General features: G+C 44.4%; 1 protein-coding gene and 1 long non-coding RNA gene across 4 annotated transcripts; one reads left to right on the forward strand and one right to left on the reverse strand.

Moving 5' to 3' along the window:
- Positions 1 to 727: 727 nt before the first annotated feature.
- Positions 728 to 9,922, reverse strand: sox18 (SRY-box transcription factor 18). Of its 3 annotated transcripts, XR_003751037.1 has the most exons (5): positions 9,786 to 9,922; positions 5,401 to 5,493; positions 4,225 to 5,279; positions 2,592 to 3,665; positions 728 to 1,736 (listed from the first exon to the last, which is right to left on the reverse strand). XR_003751037.1 is itself a non-coding variant. In XM_028993761.1 (4 exons), exons 3-4 carry the CDS (start codon positions 5,123 to 5,125, stop codon positions 2,647 to 2,649), a joined length of 1,920 nt encoding a protein of 639 aa, XP_028849594.1. In that variant the 5' UTR covers positions 5,126 to 5,279; positions 5,401 to 5,493; positions 9,786 to 9,922; the 3' UTR covers positions 1,827 to 2,646. The 3 variants fall into 3 exon arrangements, 2 of the variants coding, with proteins under 2 accessions (XP_028849594.1, XP_028849595.1); XM_028993761.1 differs by lacking the exon at positions 728 to 1,736 and having other exon boundaries at positions 1,827 to 3,665; XM_028993762.1 differs by lacking the exons at positions 728 to 1,736; positions 9,786 to 9,922 and having other exon boundaries at positions 1,827 to 3,665; positions 5,401 to 5,629.
- LOC114798238 (uncharacterized) lies at positions 6,452 to 9,909 on the forward strand. Its single transcript, XR_003751038.1, has 4 exons — positions 6,452 to 6,512; positions 8,786 to 8,896; positions 9,579 to 9,671; positions 9,775 to 9,909. It is a non-coding gene; the product is annotated as an uncharacterized LOC114798238 (long non-coding RNA).
- Positions 9,923 to 24,323: the final 14,401 nt, after the last annotated feature.

The raw sequence follows: 24,323 nt of genomic DNA on the forward strand, positions 1-24,323 counted from the left end.
TGCGTCCACAGATGGCCAAGAAACATGCGGCAAAGGAGGTTCATCTTTCTTTCATTTACATTTAGAACAGGCTACGAGTCAATAGTTTCAACGTGAGGTGGACAGTGACAAATTACATGTATTTTGCTGCTGTACCTAAGTAGTTTTTCATGTATATTTCCATTTGGGGAGACTTTTCAACAGGCCTTCTTCACAGCTCTGTCCCAGTTCCATGTCCTGGCAGTTTAGCTCGCTGAATGTTGGTGGGAATTGGCAATGAAACTGAGATTTATATATGTATATATTGTGTTTGTCTATACAGGAAAAAAAAATTAGAACCATGGTGAATCACTGTACTATTACTTTTGGTACTGAAGTATAGTTGAAGGCAAATACTTCTGTACTTTTACTGAAGAGGAAAGGGAGTAAAATATTACCTTGCGTTTCATCTTCCACTGGTTTCAGCACACATACTCATTTATCGCTCTTTCTGTGTTTTGCTATATTTTTTATTATATAAAGTAAAATGTGTCATATTTCAGGCTCTTCAAAGCAGAAAATGAATGCTGTGATGACAGCATTTCACACTTTTGGCTTCTATCAAGCAGTTTAAGTGAGTCAGTGCGTAGACAAAGTCCTGAAAGTGCCAAGCATTTGTTGACTGCATTCAGGTATGTTAATGAGCATCTCATGAAGCTGCTTATGATGTTTGTGACTTTAAAGAGAGATGACACTATAGTGTCTTATTCATAAAACATACTTTATTATCCTCCATTAGAAAAAAAAACTAGATATGTTTCTCTGTTCAATTCTTCAATATAGCCTCAGTCGTGGTCTTCATAGTCACCATAGAGTAGGCAGCGTATATAATCATATATGCTCTATTTAGGCACAATAGATTCCCTATAGACACCAGAACAGATGAAACATGCTAAAATCTACCTTTTCCAAACACTTGCATCTGTGCATTCACTCACACACACACACACACACACACACACACACACACACACACACACGCACACACTTGTAAAAGCTGATCTTTGCAGATTTAAAGATCGGAGCGAAAAATCCAACAACCTGCCCGGCTGCTGTTGTTTTTTCCATTTTGGAGTGTCGGACGGTGGGTGAGGTGTTTGGACAGAAAAAGCACCTCTTCCTTTCAACATCCTTCCCCTTCACAGAAAACACACACACACACACACACACACACACATTCCGATGATCTCCTGACTTCCCCAGGATGTCCCTCTGTTTGGATATTCCTGTTCATCTTCCCGTTAATTAATTGGCAGTATGTGACGTTGCGGCTGCCACCTGAACCCCCCTTACACACACACACACACACACACACACACACACACACACATACCGCCCCTCCCGAACAACACATCATGACTTATGTCAGTTCCAAAAAGCCACCTACACTCATACAGACATTCACACGCACTCACACACAGGCTCTTACATTTCCATTATGCTAATAAAACAAAAACAACACTCTCCCCTCTGGAACGCACCCGAGTTCCTCCGCTGCATCCATCCCCAACCTCGGCATCTGAGTCAACATAGACGGCCCTGCGCTTTAATCTCAGATCCATTTTCTCGCCAATAAAGACGTGAGGGGAGCGGAGAACACCATTTCACTTGTGTCCTCTTTGGATGAAAATGTTTGCTTTTTGTCAGTGGTTTGGTGTATTTGGTGTGTGTAGCTTCATGATTATATCAAGATGAACAGACCAAACTCTTCACCAGCGCTGTAGAAAAAAAAAAAAAAAACATAATGCAGCTCCCAGTAAATAAATATCTAAATAATAAAAAAAAACACTTGCTGACTTGTTGACATGTTCTGTACAAATTACATCTTTATTTTATCAAATACTCAAAAGCACATCATGTACAAAAGTCTTCATTAAAAAATAGCAGATATAACATTTACACATACGCAGCCTGTGTTGTGGGAAAAACGTCTCAATGAAATCCTATTTACAATTGTGTGTTTTCAATCTTGCTGTTCTGAATTAATAGCTCTGAGCTTTTCTTTCTTTCTTTTTTTTTTACTGCAAAGTCTTTCATTTGAAGATAATTATTACCAAAAGGCCTTGAGTCAACATGTTTGAGTCAGAGTTCGCTCAGAGACTTCGGTAATCTAGAAAACACTTCGACACCAGTCCCAACCACAAAAGCCATACAATGTGATGTACATTCGTTGCGAAAAGAACGTTTACTTAACCTCAATGAAAAAAACTGAGAAAGACATGATCTTGTGCCCTCTTGCTCAATGAGAGAATGGTGTTAAAAAATAAAGGTAATAGAAGAAGATGAGAGGATATTAACATTAATATAAATGGTCTTATGGTGGTATGCACTTTTTCATTTAGTGAAACGTTGCTGTCTGGGGACCCAGTGCAAATAAAAAATATACATATACATGGTTTCCACAAAAAGAACTGGAAACCATTGCTAATTGCTAATTTGGAAAAGGAGCTTCATGGCACTGCCGACAACTGAGGCACTTAATACGCTAAAACGCAGATTTGAAAATGCAGTCTCTATATGGAGGGGGTATAAAATAACAGCGAAGTTCGTTTTCGGGTGGTGCTGGATGTTACCTGAGCATTTAAATGATTGTGGGGTGGGAGCTGGAGGGTTTGGGTGGTGAAGCTTCTATCCAGTGATGCAGGCGCTGTAGTAGACAGCACTGCTGGCATCTGACAGGGCGGATATGAGGGGGCTGGTCTCCTCGCAGGAAGTGGGTCGCCCCAGCGCTTTGTTGAGGGATGCGCCGTAGGCCTCAGAGCGAGTCCGGTTGGCGCTCAGGTACTGGTCGAACTCGTGGCGGTCCACTTCGCCCCAGAACTCTGAGCTGGAGCCCAGCTGGTCGACCAGCGCTGCTGGGTTGGAGGTCAGGGGGGCCGAGGGTGGGCCGGAGGACTCGGGAGGTGGGGACAGCTGACCCAGATGGGAGGTGAAAGCAGTTTGAGGGGGGGTCCCATACAGCTGGTTGTAGTAGCCAGCAGAGGGTGCATTCTGGGGGGCTTTGGTGGGGTCAGAGAGGGTTATGCTGCCTTGAGGGTAGTGGGGATGAGAGTGAGCATGAGGATGAGCGTTCGTGGGCTCTGGGGGGAGACACTTCTCCTGGAGGGACCTGCAGGCCAGCGGAGACTTCTGGCCAAGGTGCTGGTTAGAGTGGTTCTGGGCACTGTGTTGGTGCTGGTTCTGAGGCTGGTGTGGGTGGTGCTGCGACTGGTGGTGGTGGTGGTAGTTAATCCACGACGCCAGGCCCATGTCCTCCTGCATGTGCGGGGGGAAGAAGACAGAGTCGCCCCCTCCCTCTTCCAAAACGTCCAAGGGTGACATCTCGGGCGTGGGCAGGCCGTAACTCTCCAACTCCGGAGCGCCAGGGTGCAGGTCTCTGAAGTGGCCCAGAGGAGGCAGCAGATGGTGGGCCTGGGAGTGTGGGTGAGGGTACGCCTCTCCGCACCCGGGGCCTCCAGCACCCATCCCCTGAGAGAGTCCGTGCAGCAGCAGTCCAGGCTCCACCCGCTTCATCTTCTTGGCCTGCTTCTTGCGCCGCGGCCGGTATTTGTAGTTGGGGTGGTCCTGCAGGTGCTGCAGACGGAGCCGCTCGGCCTCCTCCACAAACGGGCGCTTGTCCAGTGTGCTGAGAGACTTCCAGGACTGACCTGTACACCACAGCATTTAAGGAGTTCCATTAAAAGAAATTAACCAATGACTTCATTTGTAATATGCAGCAAAATGTAAATTAAACAGATAATGAAACATTTAGGATAAGAGACTGGAATTTCTTTTGTTGAATTTTATGTAAATTATAATAATATTTAATTTGATGGGACATTGTTTTGTGCTGCTTTTTTTAACAATAATTTCTATGAAATCAGAGTTGATCATTCACAATTTGAATGATCAGCTCAATGACTAATGATTCACTCAGAAAACGTTTCATTCATAAATTATAAATGCTATTATTTTTTAAAAGTTATTGAATAGATCAGTGGCTCTGAAACTGTATCACTCCAGTCCACAAGCATTTTGCTGATTCGTTCTTTTTTGGTTCTCTCCATGAAATTCATTAACAGAACTTCTCTACGTCTGAGTTAGTGAGCACAACGGGTTTGCAGGAAACCAGGTCAACGGCCTGTTAAGTGAAGAATAGAATGTGCGGCGTGTGGTGACGAGGTTGTGGCGTGGGGGGGGGGGTGGTTTGAGGCTGGAGAGACTCACCCAGCATCTTGCTAAGGACGGCGTTGTGCAGGTCCGGGTTCTGCAGTGCCAGCCTCTTCCTCTCATCTTTGGCCCACACCATAAAGGCGTTCATGGGTCTGCGGATCCGACTCTCGGCCCCGCTCTTCCCCTCACCCGTCCCGACGGCTCCATTGCCTCCTGGTCCAGCTGCGGATCCAGGTCGGGAAGAGTCCGGGCTTCCTGTCCCGTCCTCTGCTGCGGGCCCCGCAGCTCGCGCCGCCGTCGATCGCTGAGGCCCGGACCCCCCGAGGGGCCCCAGCTCTCCGGTCAGCCTGCGGTTGAAGCCCTGCCCGCGGTCAGAGCTCGGGCTGTGGGCTCCAACCCATGAACTCTCTGTCCGACCAGGCTGGGAACTCGCCTCTCTACAGTAACTAGACTCAGATATATTCATTCCAGCAAGACGGCCACGGTTCCAACGAACTGCTCTTATAATTACAGCGAACACAAAACGAATCTTACGGGATAGCCGTATCACAAAAGAAAGTACTAACCCTAACTGAAAGAACCCTGAGGGATTTACGGTAAGTAAACGGAAAGGAAAAAAGTTAAATCCCGTTGACGCTTCTCTCCGATTTGGCGTCCGGCCGTGTGTGTTTCCCTGTCCGGGAGTTTGAAGTTTGTGGTGAGGTTTGATAAAACCATGGTGTAAATATATACGAGGCTTGAGCCAATCAGGCGACCAGCTGGCCGGGAGGGAGGGGCTGCCTGTGGGAGCTCTGCCCCACAACACCCCCCAATACACACACACACACACACACACACACACACACACACACACACACACACACCCTCTACAGCCCCCTCCCCTACAAATCCTGTCTGACAGAAAGATGTAATCTGAGAGGACCATTGTTTCACTCCAGAGCAGAGCTGCACCCATACACACACACACACACACACACACACACCCACACTGAAACACTCATAAACTCACATGCATACGTGGACACACACACACACACACACACACACACACACACACACAGTACCATGCTGAGAGTTACCTCTTGTCGGGGGAAACCGCAATCACTGCGCTGACCCCGTTAGGAGAAGAGCAGAGACGTATCCGAGGAGAGAAAGGGACAGACCGAGGGGCATGGTCAGGTGGAGAAAACACACACACAGACACACACACACAAAACATACATCACTCACCAACCGTAAAACTGAGACCAGTGCGGCGACTGAGGACTTGACAGCTCACTCGCAAAAACGGCCACGACCACTGCAGCATCCTGCAGAGTCCCACTGCGAAACACAAAATTACACAGCATCAATTATACAAGAAAATCACCCCAAATTACACAGCGCCACAGACCCAGCGAGCGTTCAGAGGCAACAATGTGATTTAGGAGGCATCCTTCAGCGGGGGACACCGGGCCAGCGTCCATCTCTCCCCCGATCTTGTAGGGCTGCAGTAAGGTCGGCTGTTTTTTTTTTACGAAGCCAGTTATGGACACAGCATTTGTCTTTCAAGCTGGTTTAATATTTTAATACAGTGGCAGTAATGTACACTTCAGACAGGTACAGAAATAGAAAACAATAATTAATGTGGTCCTTTTTTTGTCAGATCACAAAAACCTTTTAATAGAAGAAAAATCCAATACTGTAGGGGCTCATTTAAAATGATACCAAACTCATAATTACAATAATATTTAAATTGGAAAATCTAAATCAAAGCCAGAAAGCGCATTTATTGTCCGTCAGAGCAGTATATGGACAAAATGCAACCATATTTAAGGTATGGCGTCTGATCTATCCTATGTAGAAACATCTCTGCTATGTCAGTGCGGTGATATTTGCATGTTAAAAATATCCTTCAGCCCGAGAGTAGAACGTGAAAGGGCCGATACTATGAACGACAGCAGGACTCTTCACAGCTCGTCTCAGTTCTCGGTTTGGACATAGGCAGAGCAGAGCCTCTTAAGCAGGCCAGCTCCGGAGGTTATTACTGCCCTTTCTCGGCTCAGGGGAGTGGCGAAGGGCATCGCTAACAAAACCGTTTAACCCCAGTGCTGTCTAGAGCCACTCGGGGAGGATGTGTTGAGTTCCACGCTGTCAGTTTCACACACACACACACACACACACACACACACACACACACACTCACACACACACACCAAGGAGAAAACCTGGATTTGTAGATCCAATCTAAATAGGTACTGGTTAATCAGCAACAGGAAGAGCTCAATAATGTTCCTGAGACAGAAGACAAGTTCGATTTCTTTGGGGAGCTGGGCCAATTAAACTTGGAGCAGGAATGCCAGGTAGCCATCTCTTCAATACTCGACACGGAGTCTTTACTCTGCATCGTGGCATCAGCGTTAGCTGTTGGTCAGGATCAGGATTTGGGCGCAGCTTGGGAGCAGTTGCTGTAGCCAGGACAGCGGTGGGCCCTGAAACGATGTTGTTTTTGGAACAGGCGGCCTGGGCTTCCTCAAGATTAGTAAAATTTCCAGTCGGGGTCTGGGGTTTTGGGGAGGGGGAGCAGTCCAACGGTGCAGAACCAGACCAGCGTTGCAACACCGAGGCTTTTCTTGCTCCAGCGCTGGGACCACAAATTGGTACCTGACCTCCACACTTCTAACCTAGGCGCTGCAGCTCAGCCCGCAAGGTTCGTTCGTGGCAGCAAGTCAACGTCTTTCCGGCCTTAAGATAAATTCCCGGCGAGGTGTCGCTGGATCCACAAATGCAGGAGAGCCCAGACGGCAGGCAGGCAACTTCAAAATGAATGCAGCTGCTCCAGGGGGTATTGGGAAACGTTAGGAAAGGCCGAGAACCTTTGAGATGCTTTCATCTGCAAATGTTCATTTTTGAAGGTGTGTGTGCAAGGATGTGTGTGTGTGTGTGTGCTATACTGCACATTTGCTTAGAAGCCATGTGACAGGGTGTGTTTTTGTTTTGTCTTCAGCTGTCTTTTTTCATCTTTGTGTGTTTGTGCGAGCACCTACTAAAGTGTGTGTGTGTGTGTGTGTGTGGATGTGGTGGTTTACTGGAAGGGAAAGCGACGGGGGCGCGGTGCACTGAATGTTGAGAAAGTTGTGTGTAGGTGGGTTCAGGAGGTGGGCCGGGGGTGGTCCTTGTGTGTGTGTGTGTGTGTGTGGCACCATCACTGGCGCTGGGCATGTCTCAGCAGCGTCCCTCAGGCGGTGGGCGACGGCCACCTCGTGGGGGAGATTTGGCCGCGTGACAGAGGTGTTCGCCTGCCTGTCTGCAGCCGGTTCCCTGTCTCCCCCCCGAGCCTTGCGACCCGCCCTCATCCTCCAGCCAGCAGGAAGTCGGGATGTTCCTGCTCACGGGCCTGCCTGCTGCTGATAAGATCACAGGCTGCAGGAGCGAAGGAGAGCGGGAACTGGGCAGAGGGATGAGGAGGTTTTACTCAGGGTGGAAGGGTCAATGGTGTAGATGGAGGAAGGAGAACAAGTGATGACAGAGACTTTAGATAGACAGATCAATAGAACAACTTAAATGGGATTTCAGAAAATATGCAAAAAAATATGGTCTGTTGTGGTTTAAAAACAACCTGCATGCATTGATAATAAATCTTTTACTATTTGTGATATTTCACTAATTTTCTGTTATCCAAGTAAAGTCAGAATAAAACCAATCAATATTAGCAAAATATTAGAAATATTAGCACTATTGTGTCTTACTAAATCAGTCCTTGCACATACAGTATTGTCCAGCTCTGTTACTATGGTGTTTTATTCAGTGATTTTAAATGTGTGCCTTTGTTATTTATGCCGACAGTTATTTATGTTATAATATGATCCATTCCAATTGAATGAAGTAATTGCCACTGCTTTTCTTGTCCTCAAAATCTCTGCCATGCTGGTGCAATTGAAGAAAGCTTCAATTGAAGAAAGCTTGTCTTTACATGGCTGTAGCCTTCTTTAAATGTATTCTTCTCAACCTTCACAAAAGAACAGGTTTATTGGTAGTTGGGGAGGTAGTAGCCTAGTGGGTAACACACTCGCCTGTGAACCAGAAGACCCAGGTTCAAATCCCACTTACCATTGTGTCCCTGAGCAAGACACTTAACCCTGAGTTGCTCCAGGGGGGGGACTGTCCCTGTAACTACTGATTGTAAGTCGCTCTGGATAAGGGCGTCTGATAAATGCTGTAAATGTAAATATAAATATTGAGGGAAATCACATTATTCTTCTTTGCTATTCCATCACCCTAGACAACATTAGAACAAACTCAGTAGCCCAGGTGACCCGAGTCTGTCCTGGCCTGTCCAGCTGATACCACACATGTCCTGAAATGTGCTGAACAAAGAATTCTATAGAGAAGCTTTAAAAAAAAAAAAAAGCGTCTGTCCCTGTGCTGAGTGAAATGTTCCAAATTCTATTTCCGATGTCTTATTTTCTCCTTACTAACTACTTATAAATATTTCTGTACACTTCAGAGCTTGTACACATGAGTAAAGTTGTTTTAAACTTATTTGATCGCTCATTTGCTCGAGTAAAGCATATTTGTCGCCATGGCCAACTTGTCTATGCCCTTGTGTGCGCCAATGCGTTTGTTTGAAGTATAGATGGCGTGATGGTGAGGTGTCTGTGTGTTGGGGTGTGTGTAGACTGGGACCCAGAACCCCACTTGACTCCATGCCACCTAGACAACCCACCAAAAGCACGGGTCCCAATGTGTGAGTATGAGCATACGCTGCTGTATACACATGTGTGTATGGTGGGTGTGTGCTTTTTTTCTGTCGCACACAACAGAGCCGGGCCGGGGTACCACACCTACAACCCAGCGGAAATTTGGCTGCGACTCGAGACTGAGAGACTGGAGGAAGACTTCACGGCGTTCACACACTCCTCTCATCTTTAGTGTTTTTTATTGAATGGGAGAGGAAACACATACACACAAACACACACCCATTTCATCTTGACAGTTTATATGAGGAAGCATAAAAACACACTCAGACACACACACACACGCCCAAACACAAACACTCAAGCAAACACATACTCCGCACTCACACACATACCTCTACACACACTTCTTTCACACTCATACATACTACGAAGAGATTGTGAAGGAACCGCTCCTCCAGGTTTACCGCTCCTGCATGTGTTTGGACGTGTGTGTTTGTGTATTTGCAGCATGTGTGTTTGAATGGGAGAGGTCATGTTCACACACCATTCTATTTTCAACTCTGAGAAGGAGGGAAGTGTGGTGATGGATGGGCCTCACCGTGTTCGGGAATCCCCCACTCTCCAAACACACACACACACACATAGAGGGCCTACAAGGTCAATGCTATAGTAATTGTTTTAAAAACATTCATTATTTATGCAATATTGCTAATTTGTGCTTCATTCCAGGTGAAAATTGTGACCAATCATGTGCCTCCAACCTCGTGCATCTCCCGAAGCCCTGGCTGTGAACCAACATGGTCAGCGGTGCTGCTCTCTGAGGTTAACAAATATAAGCGAGGCTCTTCCTAGTCAGCATTCCGACTGACCTGTCGTGGCTTTTGGTGTGTCACACTTTCCTCCTCTCTCTCCTGCTCAAAACCAGTGGACACTCACCCCCAACCGCCTGAATCATCTGAGCAGACGCCTGGCCGACAGGAAGTCTGAAGCTTTAAGCGTTGTCTCCACGAACTCTCCAGGCTCTCCGAAGTTGGAGGCCGCCACCGCCGCCGCCGCCGCCTCCATTCTCTCGGCTCATGTGGGTGTGGCTCAGAGCAGGTCACTTTCCCAGGGTGCATCTCTTCTATCTCTGGCATGCAGGCACCCACATTCCTCCGCTACCTTCCTCTCGCAGTCCGAGGGGTCACATCGGACACAGATCCAGGAAGCAGGTTGCCATTTATTTTTTCGAAAGAAAAAGGGCTCTTATTTCGTACGGAGGAGAGAGGGCGTTCAAAGCCACCTCGACCGAGATGAACAATGCGTCTCTGAGCAATTAGCTCTCGTGCGCCACTAAAAATAGCTGGAAGCTGACAGCACAGATGTGGTAAAAGTGACGTCCGGAAGGCCCCGAGCGAAAATCACTCGCTGGATATATCATCCTGACAGAAATTACGGACTGTGCAGCGCGTAACGGGACAGACTGTGTGAAACGGGGGTGTAAAAGTCGCCCGCGTCTGGAAATGAAGTCTGCACTTTTTTTTTTTTCAAGGCTCGGGCTTCGGAGATTTCTACAATGCGTCAACACGAAGGAAAAAGCCGCGTGTGGCACGGAATATGATGCGCCCCCTCGATAAGCGCACAAAAGATGCCGTATTTCACGTATTCCTCCACCGGCCAACAAAGAAACCCAGTCTATTTTGTCTGCCGTCCTGCTCCCCCCGTTCTTCCTCCCACTGTAAACTCGGGATTTTTCAGCCTGGTATACGTTTCCGGAACCAATCTTTTGCTGCCATCGAAAGGCCACCGTAAACACAAAAACAGAATCGGGGACGGGGAAAGAAAAGGAAAAGTCGGCTTGTTTAACGCTACGAGAAGAGGTGGCTGGAGATAAACAAGGTCCTTTTGTCGTTTTTTGGTGGGAACATAAATCAGATGGTGGTGATTCTCAATGCCAGCCCGTCGTGGTCAATGCTATCAGCAGCTGACATGCTCGGACTTCAGCCCGGCCGATGATAGCGTATCACATCGGAGCCGCAACCCCAGGGGCGCTGGCTGACCTTCGATCCCAATCTGAACTCATTTGGGTGGGCATGACCCATACAGATCTTTTTTCTTCTCTTATTCTTTCAGAATGAGGTATTTTTTTCTGTTTTAATATCCCATTCTGAAATGTATTTCAAATACACAATGCAAAAAATGAACAGCATCTTATCTTATTCATCATTCAATTAAAAAAGCTATTAAGCACTTTCTGTTTCTCCGTAAATTATGCGGTTCAAATATACAAAAAAATACAAAAAAAGGTCAATTCCATAATTTAAAAAAGTTCATCTTCATATAGTTTATATTAATTATATCTAATGAATGTTTTACCTACAATCGCAAAAGCATTCAGAATACCAAAACGTACAACCCTTAATTTAGGCTAAGCTTGTGTGGGGCAAAAGGTTTAACAGTTATCCTACGCCACTTATTTGACTGATAATAAAGGATAATCTCCTTCTTCAAATAAAGTCCTTCTAGAGAACTTTTTATAATGTATAGAGATCCAGTTATAATGTGAGATCCAGTTCTCAAATCCAAACTTCATCCCAAAAGTCTTCTTTTTCTTCTGATGACACCCTGTTCGCTGCATGCATTACAGGCTGCATATTTCAGCCCCGTCTAAAATATGTCCCAGCAGACATTTTTTGGTAACAAAAATACCGTGCTCACACTCTCAATATCAAAAACACGAGGCATGTTGATCCGAAGGAGAGAAATGAGAAGGCCTGTGTCTGCAGGGGGAAGGTTCTGCATAAGAACGTTGTAAGTGAAAGCACAATGTACTGTAGCAATAACTGCCCTCAATGAAAATATGACCTTTCACACTCCATGTTGGCTCGCGTTCTGTTTTCTTTGCTTTATTCCTTTTATCCTCCCCCTCGAAGGAAGCACCATGCTTCAGGCCTCCAGGCTTAATGACATTATAAAGCGAAGTGCGAGAGCACACACTGTCCTACCACCCGATAGTTCCTCCTCAACCACTGTGGTGTCAGTGCTGTAATTGCCGATCCCCCGAAATAAGAAAGTATAGCTTTTGTGTGGAGCTGCTGCCTCTTCATTTCACGAGGTGGCCATCAGAGAGAGAGAGAGAGAGAGAGAGAGAGAGGGGTGAGTCTCCAGAGTTTTTTGTTTGCCACAAAACTAGGGAAAGTATTCTGTGGTCGGCACAGCTATTTGGAAAATGTTAAATCTGTGAAGGAGGGGATTTTGAGCTTAAGCGTGTGTGTGTGTGTGTGTGTGTGTGTGTGTGTGTGTGTGTATGTGTATAAGGCTAAGGGAGGGGGGGTGTTATGAATGCTATGTTGTGTATGAACTATGTGGTGTAGATGTTTGGGAATTTCATATGTGATAGAACTGTACACAATACAGACCCAAGAGCTAAAATGCCACAAATGAGAACTGGACAAGGGTCCGAATTGCAGTGTGGGTAAATGTAGACGTTCGGATTTTGGCTGCTGTGAGTGTTGCAGTCCAGTGAGACAACATGCAGTGTGTGTAGGGTAGAGACAGTGTGTAATGGAACTCAGCCACACACACACACACACAGTCTCCCGGGGACTGGGATAGCCCTGGGCTTCAGGAGAGGTAAACATAGTGGCGTTAGCGAGCGTCTCCACAACAACAATTAGGCTTTAAATATAGCGGCGCTAGCGCCGCGCTGCAGCCCGGAGCCCACACTGCCCTGGCAGGCAGACCTCAGGCCAGCAGAGCGGAGACACTCGGACGGGGACAGTGGGAGTGCAGAGGACCACAGAGCAGCTGAGTGTGCATTCTGCTCAATGAGCGCCATGGGAGAAACACACACACACACACACACACACTGAGCAGACATATACCCACACAGACACTCTCTGAATAAACACGTACATATAGACTCAGACATAAGAGCTATAATTGAGGAGTGTTTGATAATGTCACATCAAATAGGTCTTCAGGGTTTACAGCAATATACAGACAGAAATAAGAAATGACTGCTGCCTCTGTCTTGGAGAGGCGGATCTAACTACCAACCCAGCTTTATTGTTGGAGTGCATTTAATTCAAGAATTCTGAATCACAAACTTGTGAATGTCTCTAGTTCACGTATATAGTGGCATGAAAATATCCCCCATGTTTAAACTTCATTGTAAGTGTAATAAATATGCAACGTGAAATATAAATGCATGACGTTTGTGTAATAAACATGTTCTAAGCTGAAATCAAATTAGCTGATTTTCATTAACAGTTTTTATAACATAATAACAACATCACATTCATACACAGGAGTACATAAAGATGGGGGATATAAATATAAATCAGTGAGTAGAAAATTTATCCTTGGGGGACAATTTCCTTCAACTCCTAATAAGGAAGAACAGAATATCCCCAGTCTTCCAGTCACTGTGAAGGTCTTCCTCTTCAATAAGATGAAACTACAAGAAAATACACAGACAATCTCTGTATAAAATGAAGCATAAAAGTGTTCTTATATCTATTAATACATAACAGACCAAACCACACAGGGTGTACACGCAAAGAAGACTCAATGTATATATATACGGTACAGGCCAAAAATTTGGACACACCTTCTCATTCAATGTGTTTTCAAAAAAAGTGAAATAACTGAGAACATGTTTTATATTCTGGTTTCTTTGCTCTGATTACTGCTTTGCACACTCTTGGCATTCTCTCGATGAGCTTCAAGAGGTCGTCACCTGAAATGGTTTTCCAACAGTCTTGAAAGAGTTCCCAGAGGTGTTTAGCACTTGTTGGCCCCTTTGCCTTCACTCTGCGGTCCAGCTCACCCCAAACCATCTCGATTGGGTTCAGGTCCGGTGGAGGTCAGGTCTCCACTTTTTGTTAAGTGCATAACTGTGTTCATTCAGGGTTTTGATGCCTTCAGTGAGAATCTACCAACATAAATTGTCATGAAAATAAAGAAAACACATTGAAAGAGAAGGTGTGTCCAACTTTTGGCCTGTACTGTAGATGAAAACACATACAAAATGTACACATTACATAAAAAAAATAGATTTTGGATTCAAGAAGACTGAGCACGTTCTCTTCTACACACACACTCACAAGTTCAAAAATGGAAGGTGCAAGGGCATTCAGCAATATGGCACACTCCTCCCTGGGGAGGGCAGCCACAAGAGGCCGAGGGGGGTGGCGTGGCGGCAGTGGTGGAGTGGTGGGCGTGCAGGGGGTGGAGGGGTTTCTGGGAATTGTGCTGCCACAGAGGGAGGTTTGGTGGAAGATGTGGGTGGGTGGGGGGGTTATATTGTTGTTGAGATGAAGCTTTTCACTTTTCTCTGCACGGGATTAGAGCTCCCGTGCAACAAGATGCCATTTAATTGCCATCATCACATGGTAATACATATTTAACAAACATCTAATGTCATATGTACCTATGTTTAGGTAGTTAATAAACTCATCTCTACTCCTAAGCTGAACATAGGGAAACAAAAGCTACTCTTTGTGTAATTCCACCAAAATGTACCCACTTTCTGATGTTTATTGTGTTTTAATATGTTGGAACTCACATATATATGAACATACACACAAAACACACGCACTTAATTCTGTAGGTTGTAGCCCTCATCCCTCCTGGACACACACAGCAGGGTTTTGGACAACAATGCCACCCTGACACGCAACAGGACCTAGGACAATGTGTGCAAGCATGCTGAAAAAAATAATGACTGCATGTTCCACATCCCCCCAGCCTTCACACGTACTCACACAACGCAGTCTAACACACTCACTCACTCACTCACTCACACACACACACACACAGCAGCTCCATTATTAAAACCACCATAGGTCCACCCGAAGAAGCCTGGTCAGTTGACTGTGTGAGAATAATAAGTGAACTGAACGAAGGGTGGTGCAGACGTTCCTCACCGGCAGAGACACTTCTGCCGGGCCGTCTGTCTCCACATTATTTTCTGCTGCATTATCTCATCATTAAGGACTTCTGCTCCACCGCATTGATGAATTGATGCCTTTGGTAATTAGTATCATAAGGCAAAGAAAAGGGAAAAGAAGACAAACTTTTGTTTTCTTCCCTAGGGGAGAACATCATTCATTTAAAGCTGAAAAGTTTACCCAAGTTTATGGGAAAATAAGTTTGCAACCGTCGCCATAAATTCGTCGCCATTCCTAAAAAAAAAAAAAAAAATCAGTGCCATGGATGCGGCATATGGGGGTTAAGAAAGAGGGGGCAGGAGAGGAGACATTTCAATGCCCCTGGAGTCCAGTTTTTGTGAGAGGAGGAAATTCAAACACACTTCTTTTACCCTGTCCCTATTCTTTCAATCTCCCTGGACACAGGGAGCCAAGTAATAACACACACACACACACACACACACACAGTCATAAAAAGAGAAAACGGCCCAAACAAAGGGCAGCAGCAGCGGTGTGTGTTGCGCTGCGGCGGGAGGAAGTGCAGGATGGGAAGAGGGCTGCGTGTGAGAGCGCGCTCGGCCAGGTCTTCCCACAGAGCCGCCAGCAGCAGCACCGGAGCGCCAGCCCCACTGCCCCGCTGAGACGGGAGAGGGGAAGTCCTCCAGTCCCCCTGAGCAGAGGGTCAAGGCTGGGCATGAGGCGGGGAGGGGGGGGGGGCTTGAGACTGGCTCTGGGGTGACAAGGAGGTGAGATGAAAGTTGTGTAGAGAGAGACTTGAGCTTAAAGGGAGAGAAAGTGATAAAACCTTAAGAAACAAAACAAGGAAGCGGGTGCTTAAGGACAGTGAGAGAAAGGAGATGGGGGCAGGTTAGACACGGGGGAGGGGGGGGGTGCCTACTTTAATAATGAAGTTGCTTTAACATGTAATCCTGTATACTACACTCTTTGCAAAGGCTTAATTGATGCCTTAAATAAGTCTGTTTTTTAAGTGTTACTCTTTCAGATGAAAAGGCAGTGTTGTATCCAGTTTAAGCAATGAACACTGTTTCTTGAGAACATGCGAGTGTGTGTGTCTATGTGTGTGTGTGTAATCCATTGCTACTGAAGCTTCATTGTGGGCCTGCATTACCATATTTCCTGAGCTGAGGTTCCAACCCTGGACCTCACAGCATCGCCATTCCAGTGAAAGGAAGTCAATGATGTCACTAGCGAGAAGATGAGGACATCTTTCGGGGAATGACTCGATCAGGATTGGGACCGGCTGACTCCCTCTCAGGAAGATGATTTCTCATGCCAGAGTCTGGACCAATGTTTTCTTGCGAGGACACCACTTGACAAAGGACCCACAGAAGCCCCAGTGTGGCCAAATTCACCACTACACACACCCTAACCAGAGCCCTAAAAAACACACAACAGCCTTTACATTCCCACTGGACACAGCAATCATCAGCCATTGGCCAAATTCTCAAAAGACTGAGCCGAAGACAATATTTGCTGCTCGTGGAAAATTATTGTTCTTTTCATTTCCCTCTACTGCTTGTGGTACTTTTGTAATGATTGTACAAAAACAAAATTATTTCACTGATTAACTATCAATTAGACTGCATTGGAAGAAATATTTACTGTAATATGGCCTAAACAGAAGGCCTATTAGTCTGGCTTCCCATAAAGGCAAAGATCCTAAGCCCCTGTCTGGATAAGAGGGAAAAAAAAAAGACAGCATAAAATGTGCTTGGTTAGTTGAAACGTTTTCCTTTACACACAGAAAAAAAATCCAGTGTTAGAGTTTTTTTATATAAAGAATTTTGCCCAGCGGTATAAATAAAAAAAGTTGTAAATAACACAAAAAGAATTCAAGAATGGCACCGAGACCAAAAGGTGGGAGAACTGAAGGACAAAAAACCCTTCGGGGACCCATGATTTTACACCAGTCACACACTGGCGTAAACATCTATAGGGCCACTGGCTCAAATTTACACCGCCAGCTAGAGCAGTAAAGTGTTGGATTGGACGGTAAACGTATTATTTTTTTTTTTAGCTCCTGATGACTTTGAATGGAGCGCCTCTGGCGCCTCCAGCAGCACAACGGTGGTCTTCCTTGGGTGGGAAGAGCTTGTCGGGAAACCTCCTCCCTAAGAACATTTCTCTTTCACATCACCTTTTCCTCATACTTAAATCAAAGGCTTTTCAGACGAAAAGGCCAAAGAAACGGGGGGGTTTCTTAACTCTTAACTTTCTGTCTGTGAAAACACTTTGAGTAAACATGTTTATATCACTGAACTGTTAACTCAACGCTGTAACTTTAGGATTCCTCTGGGAGTCTTCTGCGGACGCCGCTGGATGCTTCAGTTCGGTGTTATTGTTATGTGCGAACAGAACTCCACCAGCAGAAAATCAGACGACTCGAAATATCTACATGAATCTCCTCTTCTGTTTTTTGCTGTTGTTTATGAAATCTTTTTATACATTGCATTTTGCAATATAAAGAAATATGTAAGTTGTATGTGAAACGTACTGTTGTGCAAAAGTTTTTTTTCATGGGTCAAAAACATGAATTTGAGTATATAAAATTAAGAATTATTATATGAATTAGAAATAATAATTGTCTTTCAGACTTTACTTGAAAGAATCCTCCATTTGCATAAGTTTCAGCTTTTCAGTGTCAGGTCCTCAGCTTGATGGCCTCGTCCCACCTTCTCCTGCATTCTGAAAAGCATCACCAGCACCATCAAAGCCTGCACCACCAAACCCCTGCATCACCAAACCCCTGCACCATCAAACCTTACACCACCAAACCCTACACCACCAAACCCCTGCACCACCAAACCCTACACCACCAAACCCCTGCACCACAAAACCCCTGCACCAAACACCTGCACCACCAAACCCCTGCACCATCAAATCCCTGCACCATCAAACCCTATACCACCAAACCCCTGCACCACCAAACCCTACACCACCAAACCCCTGCACCACAAAACCCCTGCACCAAACACCTGCACCACCAAACCCCTGCACCATCAAACCCTACACCACCAAACCCCTGCACCAAACACCTGCACCACCAAACCCCTGCACCATCAAATCCCTGCACCATCAAACCCTATACCACCAAACCCCTGCACCATGAACATTCTCCTGCCAATTCAGCCGTGCCGATTTTCATGTGTTGTGCTTATTGCTACACCTGTTGAAGGTTGTGCCAACAGGAAGATCGTTGGTGTTTTTCTGTTGTCTGTCATCTATTCAGTTTCCCCACCTTTTAAGTTGGTGAGTCGTGAGTCTTCCCTTTTTTGGAGGCGTTGTCCCTCTTTTCTTTGTGCGTATTTTCTTTAAAAAAAAGACTGCATGACAACACTTGCCTGGGTCCTCCATCCCTGCCTTCACACGCAGACCTTGGGCATTCTAGATGTTAATTTGTTGAGGAAATTATAATAGTTAATGAACCTTTTAATGTGAGTGACTTCGCAATAGTGAACACAGCATTCCAAGCATAACTCAAGACTAATTGCTGATGATAATGGGTCTCTCTCTCTCTCTACAGGGAGAGCAGAATTATTAGGCAAGTTGTATTTTTGAGGAATAATTTTATTATTGAACAACAACCATGTTCTCAATGAACCCAAAAAAAAACTCATTAATATCAAAGCTGAATGTTTTTGGAAGTAGTTTTTAGCTATTTTAGGGGGATATCTGTGTGTGCAGGTGACTATTACTGTGCATAATTATTAGGCAACTTAACAAAAAACAAATATATACCTATTTCAATTATTTATTTTTACCAGTGAAACCAATATAACATCTCCACATTCACAAATATACATTCCTGACATTCAAAAACAAAACAAAAACAAATTGGCAACCAATAAAGCCACCTTTCTTTGCAAGGACACTCAAAAGCCTGCCATCCATGGATTCTGTCAGTGTTTTGATCTGTTCACCATCAACATTGCGTGCAGCAGCAACCACAGCCTCCCAGACACTGTTCAGAGAGGTGTACTGTTTTCCCTCCTTGTAAATCTCACATTTGATGATGGACCACAGGTTCTCAATGGGGTTCAGATCAGGTGAACAAGGAGGCCATGTCATTAGGTTTTCTTCTTTTATACCCTTTCTTTCCAGCCACGCTGTGGAGTACTTGGACGCGTGTGATGGAGCATTGTCCTGCATGAAAATCATGTTTTTCTTGAAGGATGCAGACCACTGCTTGAAGAAGTTGTCTTCCAGAAACTGGCAGTAGGACTGGGAGTTGAGCTTGACTCCATCCTCAACCTGAAAAGGCCCCACAAGCTCATCTTTGATGATACCAGCCCAAACCAGTACTCCACTTCCACCTTGCTGGTGTCTGAGTCCGACTGGAGCTCTCTGCCCTTTACCAATCCAGCCACGGACCCATCCATCTGGCCCATCAAGACTCACTCTCATTTCATCAGTCCATAAAACTTTAGAAAAATCAGTCTTGAGATATTTCTTGGCCCAGTCTTGACGTTTCAGCTTGTGTGTCTTGTTCAGTGGTGGTCGTCTTTCAGCCTTTCTTACCTTGGCCATGTCTCTGAGTATTGCACACCTTGTGCTTTTGGGCACTCCAGTGATGTTGCAGCTCTGAAATATGGCCAAACTGGTGGCAAGTGGCATCTTGGCAGCTGCACGCTTGACTTTTCTCAGTTCATGGGCAGTTATTTTGCGCCTTGGTTTTTCCACACGCTTCTTGTGACCCTGTTGACTATTTTGAATGAAACTCTTGATTGTTCGATGATCACGCTTCAGAAGCTTTGCAATTTTAAGAGTGCTGCATCCCTCTGCAAGATATCTCACTATTTTTGACTTTTCTGAGCCTGTCAAGTCCTTCTTTTGACCCATTTTGCCAAAGGAAAGGAAGTTGCCTAATAATTATGCACACCTGATATAGGGTGTTGATGTCATTAGACCACACCCCTTCTCATTACAGAGATGCAGATCACCTAATATGCTTAATTGGTAGTAGGCTTTTGAGCCTATACAGCTTGGAGTAAGACAACATGCATGAAGAGGATGATGTGGACAAAATACTCATTTGCCTAATAATTCTGCACTCCCTGTACAGTTATACATGAGTTTCAGAAACACCAAGAGTTGATAAACAGGATTATTGGGGTTGTCAATCAAGTATAAAAAATATTGATGAATTGTGATTCATTCTTACAACCAAAGATTTCCTTCTATTACTACTTCTCTCTCTCACCCCCTACTCCTTCTACAAATTCTATTACTTTGTCCTATACTTCTACTTATCTTTCTCGTCCCCTACTCCTTCTGTTATTACTATTATGTCTTCTTTTCATTCTATTCTCCTTCTATTATTATCCCCCGCTTCTTCTATTACTACTAAAGGACAAAACAAAAAAGGTCTGTTGCTTACCAGGATGCTTATTAGGAGTCTACAGGCTTCCTTGGACACCCCAGCTTTCTGAAACACTTAAGAAAAGCCAGTGTTTTCATTTAATGCACTTATCTATAGTGTGCATTCTTAGCAGGCTGCCAATGCAGTTAAATCTATTGTACAGATTATAAACAGCAAATGCTGGCCGTATTTATTTTTCTGGCCTGCACTTATGTGCCTGAGACAGTGTTTTATGTACTTGAGTCCATGTGTTAAAAATCAAGAACATGCACTCTTGTCAGACAGAGAGGACCCTTGACAGAAACAGGGATAAAGCCTCTTTGTTTCTACGCAGTGATCTTGGAGAATTCTCCGTCTCTCTCTCTCTCTCTCTCTCCCTCGTCCGCTTTTTTAAGTAATTCATAGCATTGCTGGTTTAGGAACACATGTCTTTTAAATTCTCGGCAAATAAGGAGTGTCCAAAAGGCAGACAACACTGTACTGTCTCCTTTCCAGTAAATACAGACAGATAAAACAGGCATTTAAAGGCCGTGTGTCAGTCTGTTCCTGGAGGGTGTTGTACGGCGTGGGAAATGATGCCTCCACGGTCCCAACAGACCAGAGTTCAGGGTTCCGTGTAGGTCCTGGCGCACGAAGGATTTCATACCTACCACCTTTACTCAACGCTGACATTAAAATGCCCAGCACTGCCGCGCTACTCACAGCAAGGTTGCAAACACGGCAGATCAATCACGACTCGATCAGACTTTTTCCCAAGGACTATTTGGCAAGCCCTCTGAGGCATGATAAACACCAAACATCAGGATGACATGCAAAATACATTTTTAAAAAAAATCTCAGACAGAAGAAAGAATAAAAATGAAGAAGAAAAAAAAAAAAACATTTGTGCGGTCTGACTTCAATTTTCAAGCACAGACTGAATGAGAGGATTGTTTATGCTCCAGTCCCACAGTCATCTATACACATTCATGCTGGGGGTACCAATGGTTATTCATGGGGACGTGTCGCTCTACCACCAGCATGCTGCAACTCTGGCCTGATGGCTTCAAAATATAAATGCAGCCCGAGTGACCTGGGGAAGTTGGCCCGGGTGCAGCCGGAGTGACGGGCATTCCGCGGGCATTCGGACCTTTGTTTTGGTTCGCATATTTCCTTTCCCAAAGGTGACACCCAATGCAGATTTCTGCCCACGGCTGCCAGTGGGCAGATGAGAGAAGGCTGCTCAGGTCTTTGCCCAGCAGTTTAGTGTAGACTTTATCTCGCAACAAAGATTTTAACTATGAACTATTCAATCAAATTTCCATGATTATAATAAAAACTGCTAAATATATACAATTAGGTTTGAAAACTGAAATGAATTTATTGAGTTCTGTCAACTGTATCTATGAGGTGAAAAATGGACAAACAGTGGCAATGAGCAGGAAGTCAGTTGGGTTTGAACTATTAACACAACCCCGAGCTCTTGACATCATAAATGCGTTTTATTGACTTCTTTTATCAGTTTCTTCATATAAATCCTGAGGAAGCTTTTGATCTTAGACTTGTGAACTGTTGCGAATAGTGACACACTTAGCACCAAATTCACAACAGTGCCTTTAGTTTATCTGAATCACTTCAGCCATAAATAATTTCATGGTTGCACTGGGGAATGATTAGATGCCACACCTGCAACACAGACTGGGTCTTACAAATCTCATCTTTACTGCATAGACATAGACAACATGATGGAATGAGCCATAGATTACACAACACTATGAACTCTGAAACAGGATCAGTGGGCTTCCTCATCAGACGGTGTTGAGATCTGAAAACCATTGGCTGTTTTACCGTTAGCACACTGGAGGCAGCCAGGGGAGTGTGCACAGGAATACCGTGGCCTAGAAAAATCAGAGATGACCTCATTGGGGTGATGGAGGCTGCACTTCCTCCCATGTGAGAGCTTGGTCTCAGGGCAACGATGGGGACTTTCCTCTCACGGCGCAGTACGGATGCTAAGGTGGGGTTTCCTAATATGGATGCACTGCATACTCTCCCATGAAGATATTTACTGAGACGTTACACGTTAAAGTAACAACGTGCTACCAATAACATTCAATCAAACAAAATCACACACAGTTATACAGAAACAGAATCGCTTGCATTTTAAATTAGATAGACAACATAAACTCACATTGTACCACCATACGCACTTAAGAAGGTGTTTTTATTATACCACAAACATTCTGCCTTCTTAAACACATAATCTAACACTAAACTTGATTAGGACTTAAACAGTTTTATACCACTCATGAACTTCAATATTATATCACATATGGGGGAAAATTAGAAGAAAGGTTATTCTTACTTAGACAAGAGCACCCCCTCTTGTGGGTTTAAGAGAATTGCACCCCATTCTTCATATCAGGCCTTTTTTGTGTATGATACTATTATTAAACCTCTTTAAAATGACCATTGGAATGATAACTTTGTTATCATCCCAATTTTGTTAACTTTGTTTTGAACAGATTACAAAACCTCCGATCCCATTTTGTATCTCTTTTCGAAAACTTCAACAATCTTATGATATTTTTGGGGGCTGTTTTGACAGAGCTACACATTTGAGGCAGTGGTGGCCTAGCAGTTAAGGAAGCAGCCCTGTAATCAGAAGGTTGAATCCTGGTCCGCCGAGGTGCCACTGAGCAAAGCACCATCCCCACACACTGCTCCCTGGGCGCCTGTCATGGCTGCCCACTGCTCACCAAGGGTGATAGTTAAAAGCAGAGGACACATTTTGTTGTGTCACCGTGTGCTGTGCTGCAGTGTTTCACTTCACATTCTTTTTTTTTTTTTTCAAAATCAAGGGCTAAAATCAAAATCAATTTGATACCAGGGGATGCACGCACGCACACACACACAGACACCTAAGGAAAATTTAGTGTTGCCAATCAATCAAGCATCCACTGAAGTAAATCAATTCCAACACAGGGAGCACCTGTTGGAAGCCAGGACCCGGATTCAAAACCACCGCCTTGGAGTTGCTTGCAGTGCTACCCACCACGCAAGCTTCAGTTACACAGTCATTGTTTGCTTTGTATGTTGATTGTAGGTGTCATGGCTGATATGAATGTGTGCAAACAAACTAAACTGCATTGACACTTTACACATACAGTTTCTGATGGAAAAAAATGGTCAAGCGTTGGACATTCAAAATGTGATATTAAAGTAAAGATAGACTGCAAAGCTATTATTATGATAAGTAGCCTGTGACCCGAGTCGCTGTAGTACAGGCAGTGTGGATATGGGCAGAAAGGTTAGCACTCAAACTGGAGGAGCACATGTTCAGGATTAAGAAGAATTTTCGGTCATCAACTACCATAGAATCTGCCAAGTGCCAAAGAATACCTCCTAAATGCTTACACAATGTATAAGATAAGATAAGATGATCCTTTATAAGTCCCACAAGTCAGAAATTTACATTGTCACAGTAGAAAGTGGACAGTACAAGAGCAGCAAAAAAATAAATAAAAAATAGCACAGACAATATGTCGACTGTATAATATAAAATGTTCAATGTACAAATAAGCCGATAAATAGTCCTAGAATAGAAAAAAACAGTGAAAAAGTTGTAAATAAAAAATATGTCAGTATATACATTAAAATTGTACCTATGTACAGAGTGGGTAAATATACACTTATTGCACATAAGAAAAAATGCAAAAGGTTTATTTGGTGTAAATACTTCCCCTGTCAAAACTAATTGTACTGGTGAATTGCGCCTCTAGGCAGAAAACAAAATGATAAAATCATAAAATATTGATACATAATGTTGAGGTTATTTTCAGGTTAGACAACACAGACCAAGAGAAGTCTCCCTGAAATTACAAAGTAAATAGACTATACTATTACTATATAACTATAATTTTATATATATATATATATATATATATAATTTTTTTAATGTGTACCAAACTTCACCAATTATAATAACAATGACTACACCGAACACTATATGACCTTTCTGAACATAACCAGATATTACAATGATGTTGCATATATTGACTTTTGTACAGAACAACTTTTGACTTGCCTAACCACACAGAAGCGGTCCGTTAATCTCGCAGTTCCGGAGACACGTGCACGCGCAGGGAAGTGGCCGTGAACTCGTGCAGGAACTACAACTCCCAGCATCCCCCGCGCGTCAAC

The sequence above is a fragment of the Denticeps clupeoides genome, chromosome 10 (assembly GCF_900700375.1).
Source record: "Denticeps clupeoides chromosome 10, fDenClu1.1, whole genome shotgun sequence".
In the NCBI taxonomy this organism is placed as follows: Eukaryota; Metazoa; Chordata; class Actinopteri; order Clupeiformes; family Denticipitidae; genus Denticeps; species Denticeps clupeoides.

What these genes read in the sequence shown, in the direction of transcription:
- sox18 (XM_028993761.1), bottom strand. Translation starts at nt 5,125, where the DNA reads ATGGGTGCAGCTCTGCTCTGGAGTGAAACAATGGTCCTCTCAGATTAC. An exon ending in CGTCCTTAGCAAGATGCTGG is followed by an intron (nt 3,666 to 4,224) that starts GTGAGTCTCTCC and finishes TGTGGTGTACAG; the next exon opens with GTCAGTCCTGGAAGTCTCTC.